A 5,996-nucleotide genomic window follows, 5' to 3' on the forward strand; every position below is an offset into this window, starting at 1 on the left:
TTATGTCGAGTGAGAAAGGCATGTACCCAAGAACGGAACCTTGTGGCACGCCAGTTATGACGATTTGTGAAGTAGACGTATAATTTTTTTAAGTATTAGCTGCTGCTTGCAGTTACTGAGGTAGCTTCGAAGCAAGTTCAGATTTTGCCCCTAAACCCTTGATCATTAATTTTGTTCAGTAATATCTGATGAGCAACTGTACCGAAGGCCTTTTTTATGTCGAGATAGACAACGACCGCAATTTTATTCTACTGGGTGAAGCGTTGAGGTGAAGCGACTATAGTAATTGGCCTTTAGTATGCAGCGTTGAGATCAAGGCGTTGATGTGATGACAACACGAACAGTAACCGCGCGGGCTCCGTGCTGATTTTTTTTTTTTTTGCAGATCTGTTGTGCATTTTCTTTTTCTCTCTCACAGAGCGCACATTCACATTGTACTACATAAATAACGACTGCAAACTTCTAGCATACCCCTCGCTCGTGAGTGCGGCGCAAGCTTTCCTAGCTCTTGTGATGAATTGGACAGCGGCAAAATGGTGCGTGTGTGCTCGAATTGGTGGAAGGCAAAATATGCGCGTTTTAATTGGCGTGCCCGGTTATACCATTATTCCCGGTCGTCCATTTGCGCTGCATTTTTCTAGCAAAGGTGATAACCAACCCGGTGCATTGTTTTTCACTGAAACGGCGGGGACGCGAGCTTTCAAGAAAAGAACACGCAGATCCGACGTAATGATGAAATTGAAAGGACAACAAGCTAACTTCAGTTAGCAAGTAGCAGCGGTATTGCCGGTGACAAGATCACAGTTTTACTCCTTAATTAAGGGTTTGGGTGTTACACCATGGGACAGAAAACCACACTTAAGGGAGCAAATATCTTTGCCGCGTGCAATACTCGCCGCGGTGAGTCGGTCGCTGCGAAGACTTTTGTTGAATCTCTGAATGCAATCCGTGAGAAATAAAACATGATGCTGAATTTAAACAAATCGTTCCTTGTGTGCTGGTAGTTTGAAAATTATCCAACTGCTTGCCGCAGTTATGGGAACCTGGGAACGTGCGTGTGCGTTTTGATCACCTTCGAATTTGGGCTGCTTATGTCGTCAAGCGGGAGCTGGAACAGCTTCTCCCTGCGAGTGAGACACGCCACTGCATAAGATCACCGGCAGAAAATGCATAAATATGTATGCTGCTTCAATAAAGCGACGGCAAAAGCACTGTGACCGCGGCAGTATTCGAGATACCCTGGCAGAGGCTGCGTGTGCGTGTGTGTGTGTGAAGATCTAAGGAGATCGTAGCTTGTAAGTCTCCCACGTTTCCTCGGTTTCACTTAAAAATTAAGTTAAATTATGGGGTTTTACGTGCCAAAACCACTTTCTGATTATGAGGCACGCCGTAGTGGAGGACTCCGGAAATTTCGACCACCTGGGGTTCTTTAACTTGCGAATAAATCTAAGTACACGGGAGTTTTCGCATTTCGCCCCCATCGAAATGCAGCCGCCGTGGCCGGGATTCGATCCCGCGACCTCGTGCTCAGCAGCCCAACACCATAGCCACTGAGCAACCACGGCGGGTCCGGTTTCACTTTGTGCACCGTACTGGTTATTTCATCCAAGGGTTTATCACTTACGGCTGTATTGATACTGCCGCCTAAACAACGGTAACGATGAACTCTCCAATGAAAGAAAATTTACGACACGTGCAGTGATTTCCCCCAGCTGAAAACAACTGCACCAAGCCGACGTCTAAAAGCATATTATCACACTCAATTGCCAACTCTGGTTCTTTTTTTTTTTTCGCTAAATAATTTCCTAGAAATCATAATTCCATCGCAGCGCAGAGTTATCCACGTACATGGCTCCGACGAAGAGGTGTCCGCGACTGTCGTCCGCGTACGCTGAGCGGTAGAAGAGTTTGCCACGCGTGAACACCTTCACGGGGGGATCCACTGCGGAAAAAAAAAAAACGGCGGGAAGACGGTGACTTCATAGCCATGTGATGTAGCGTCTGACGCAGCTGACGCCAAAGAGTCAAAAAAAAAATTTCAGCACACGCCGGACCCATCCCGGTGTAGGGTAGGATCGAATGAAAGAACTATCGTACGTACTAACCAGAACAAATTCAAACGCGAACAATTCTATGTGTAGTCAGTCAAGAAGTGGTGCATCAATTCCGCAAATAGCAAATGCCCTGAAAGTGCAGAGACTGTGCTTACTAAATTCCGACAAAGAAGGTGGTTTTGCTGTTTTTAGCCACAACCAGTTCTTGTCAAACGCGAAACTTGCAGTGGAAGCTTTGTTCAACAGAGTCAACCATGCGTCTATCCCGAAGGCAAAATCCAGAGAAAAGAAACTATGCAAACAGCTTGAAATTAGCAGGCTTGTACAGAGCGTAGAGAAAAGTAAAAAGGGCAGCTTAGATATGTTTTTCACGGCTAAGACGCATAAGGTGGCATGCCCTTTGCGCGTGATAGTGTCTGAAGAAAGTACGTGGCAAAGGTCCGTTGCAACATGTTTGCAAGAAAATTTAAAAAGATTGGAAGTAGACGACCCATTTGGGATTAAGGGATGTGTTGCTGTTGTCGATACTCTTGGGGAAAACGACGGAAGGCAGCTGTTTGCATATTCAGTCGTCATCAAAGATCTGTATTATTTGCCACACGATGAACTACTTTCGTGTGTTGGAGATTGTATAGACCATTTTGGTGTAGTAGCCTTCCAAAATACCTCGTCTATAAGCTCTGACGCCTTTTTAGAATTATTGACTGCGTATTTAACGTCCACGTTTGTAACCTTTGACAATGATTGTTACCTTCGAAAACAGGACATTTGTATCGGTTCCTGTATAGCTCCTTTATTAGTGACTTACTTTTAGCCCAGCGTGACAGGGTCATATCTACACGCATATTTGACCTCGGATGATTTTTTAGTTATCTTAGACAGGACTTGTAAGAACCCTGATGCACAAATTGGAACTATTTTAATATGTTTCGAAAGGTGTCTAGAGCCTTTGAGTATAACTCATGAGATGCCCGAGCACAACAGCATCAAGTTTCTTGGCATCAGAATTGTCTTTGAACCAAATCACCCGTATTGGATGTATAAACCTAGAACAAGAAAGCCTCTGCTTCCTTTTTCATCTGCGCAGTCAAAACTAGTAAAAAGAAATATTGCGCATTTATGTTTGTTGAAGGCGCTTGAAAAGTCATGCCATCACCTAACGAAGCAAAGTTTTCACTCCCAGATATAGCAACCAGCTATATTTTTTACAACATGAACAACCACGTAATAATCTACATCAATGACAAAACACACACACGAGAGAACAAATTACATAAATAAACGAACTAAGGGTGGTACACGAAATGAAAAGTATGTCAGCAAAAGGTCACGACAATACTTGGTTAAAGAGGAAGTAGCGCTTACATATTATGCCGAAATTTGTTGCAAGTTTTATTTCAAGAGGTAAGTCATTCCACGTTCGATCAGCCTTTCACCGTACACATTGAAGCATACAGGGAGATTAAGATTGCCGTTGCTTACGTGTCAAATGTTTAGCGATGGGAAAATGAAAACGTTACGACGCAGAGGTGTATTAGTGTTTATTATCTTGCTTTCTAGGCGGGAGAGCTTGTGGTTCCGCATAGTAATAAACGACAGCACACGTAGTCTCTCAAAGAGAGTACAAACTGGGATGATGCACTGACAAAAAAGTAATGATACGCATAGCCCGCTTTTGTAAGCGGAGTAACGGTGTCAGGTAAGCTGCGTATGTTTGGCCCCACGAACTAAGGTGGCAGTGAAATAGGCTAAGGTAGAAAGATCGTGGCAAAGTCAATTCAAAGTATTGTTGCACACGTATGAGAGTGTAACAGCTTAAGGACAGCCTTTTACAAACGACGTGGATTTCGTCTTTCTGATGAAAGTTGCAATCAAATTTAACTCCCTGATATTTAATGCTGCCCTCCATGGCTTAGGCTCGGCAAGCTCTGTAGACGTTTCGCCAGCTCGCCGGCTCTTCGTGGGACCGTCCTGCGAAAGGCTTAGGAGCAGGACACCGGATTTAACGAACACGATCGTTCGACCACGCCGCCGTTTGCGTGACCGTACACGCGAACGATTAGGCGTTGGTGTCCAACGTGGGTGCGAACATATTCGCTCGCTATCCGGTCGCGGCGAGTCGGATTTCCTCGATTTGTCACGCCCCCATCGGCAAGCTTTAGTGACAATAACCCCGCTTACTAGGTTGGTGTATATAAATGCGCATTAAATGTACTTGCGATTTTCCGTACTTCCTGTGTTGTTGTTCCTTTGTCCCAATAGCACGTTTGAAACCCCACTACACCAACAGCTTGCTATGCAGAAACATGTCCCTACATCTGGGAGCTCCTTGAGAAAGCACTACCGATTTCAGGATAGCCAACTGCCTGCAAAATACTTCGCATAACATCGATTCCAACAGTGCGTGTGATCTCCGTATCTTCATATTTTTTTCTCTGCATAAAGCTAATAAACATGAATGAATTAAAATATAACTGAACTGCGTGTGACGCATTCTGATCGGTTATTTCCTGTTCGCGGCTGAGTTTATGCTGATGCACACACACACACGCACATGCACGCACACAGACACGCACACACGAAACCATACAGACAGACAGAGACGTCATCCGCAAACTTTAGATAATTTAAAGCTTGTTGAATCTAGGCCATATATCTCTCCTCTGCCAACAGGCAGCTGTGTCCGTACCAAGAACTGCCGATGCAAGGGATCCGCGAGCAACGATGGTGGACGACGGGGTGGTGGACGAAGGAGTGGCGGACGAAGCAGTGGCGGACGAAGGAGTGGCGGACGAAGGAGTGGCGGACGAAGGAGTGATGGGCGGATGGGTGGTCGTTGTAGGGATTGTAACCGGCGGATCGGGTGCCTGGCGCCCCGTAGATTTCGGCACGCACGGAAGCGCGGCGGCAGTGCCCGAAGTATCCCTGTTGTCCTTTCCTTTAAGGCAGCTCGGCAGGGCGATCAGTGTGAGCGCCGATCCTAGCAAGCCCGGCACCAGCAGGGCCAACAGAGCGCAGCAGACCAGGTTGATGTGGGACGACTTTGCGTGCACGGCAGGTGACTCGCGCTCGTCTTCGTGGGACGATGTCGCTGGCGTGGTCAACGGCTGAAGCTCTCCCGGTTCGTACTGGTGCACTGGCGTCGCTTGTCGCGATAGCAACGGCTTGGTCGCACTGCTTGGCAGCTCGGTGTCGCTTGGCGCACCCGATGACCCACTTGAGGACATCGTGCGTCCTCGACCGTCCACGTGAGGTCGGAGCCCGCAGCACGTCTGAAGACAAAATAATTTGGAAAGCATATTTAGCATCAGCGAACAAGGACTGAAAGGAGACGACATCACAATGCGCTAACTTCAACAATTCGATTTTCAGGAAACACCCACCTATTTAACCCATGCACAGTGGCGCTGCCTCAGCCAAATTTTAACCATCGAAAAAAGCCGTCTCCTTATCTAACAAATCGACCGAAGGGGCACTAACACATGTATCGCTATTCCGACAGATAGCCTGAGCCTGAATAATCTCTCGCACATCTTTATCTTTGTGCCTAGCAAGAACCCGGCAGGACCCATACACCGGCGCACAGCCGCATTCCTGACAGTGAGTTGACAGATGACCGTATTGCTTCTTTCTCACGTTTAGAATATGTTCTCGTAACCGGTCATTAAGACATCTTCCTGTCTGTCCGATGTATTGTTTTCCCACAGGACAGCGGGAGCTCATAAACAGCAGCTTTTACGCAACCCACTGGTGCTTTACGATGATTCCTAGAGCATCCTACAGCTCGCTTACCGTACGGGTCCGTTAACCGACATATTTTCGGGAGCTTTTCTGGCGCTGAAAAGATCACTTTTGTGTCCACCCGGCTAGCCATTTTCTTAAGACTATGTGCCGTTACATGCAGATAGTGCACTTCCGCTACATTCCCTCTGCGTTCCGTCC

General features: G+C 46.8%; 1 protein-coding gene across 1 annotated transcript; it reads right to left on the reverse strand.

Moving 5' to 3' along the window:
- Positions 1-1,470: 1,470 nt before the first annotated feature.
- On the reverse strand, positions 1,471-5,326 carry LOC129387608 (uncharacterized). The gene is made up of 2 exons (XM_055076800.1): positions 4,744-5,326; positions 1,471-1,942 (listed from the first exon to the last, which is right to left on the reverse strand). Exons 1-2 carry the CDS (start codon positions 5,279-5,281, stop codon positions 1,806-1,808), a joined length of 675 nt encoding a protein of 224 aa, XP_054932775.1. The 5' UTR covers positions 5,282-5,326; the 3' UTR covers positions 1,471-1,805.
- Positions 5,327-5,996: the final 670 nt, after the last annotated feature.

Source organism: Dermacentor andersoni, chromosome 2 (genome assembly GCF_023375885.2).
Source record: "Dermacentor andersoni chromosome 2, qqDerAnde1_hic_scaffold, whole genome shotgun sequence".
NCBI lineage: Eukaryota > Metazoa > Arthropoda > Arachnida > Ixodida > Ixodidae > Dermacentor > Dermacentor andersoni.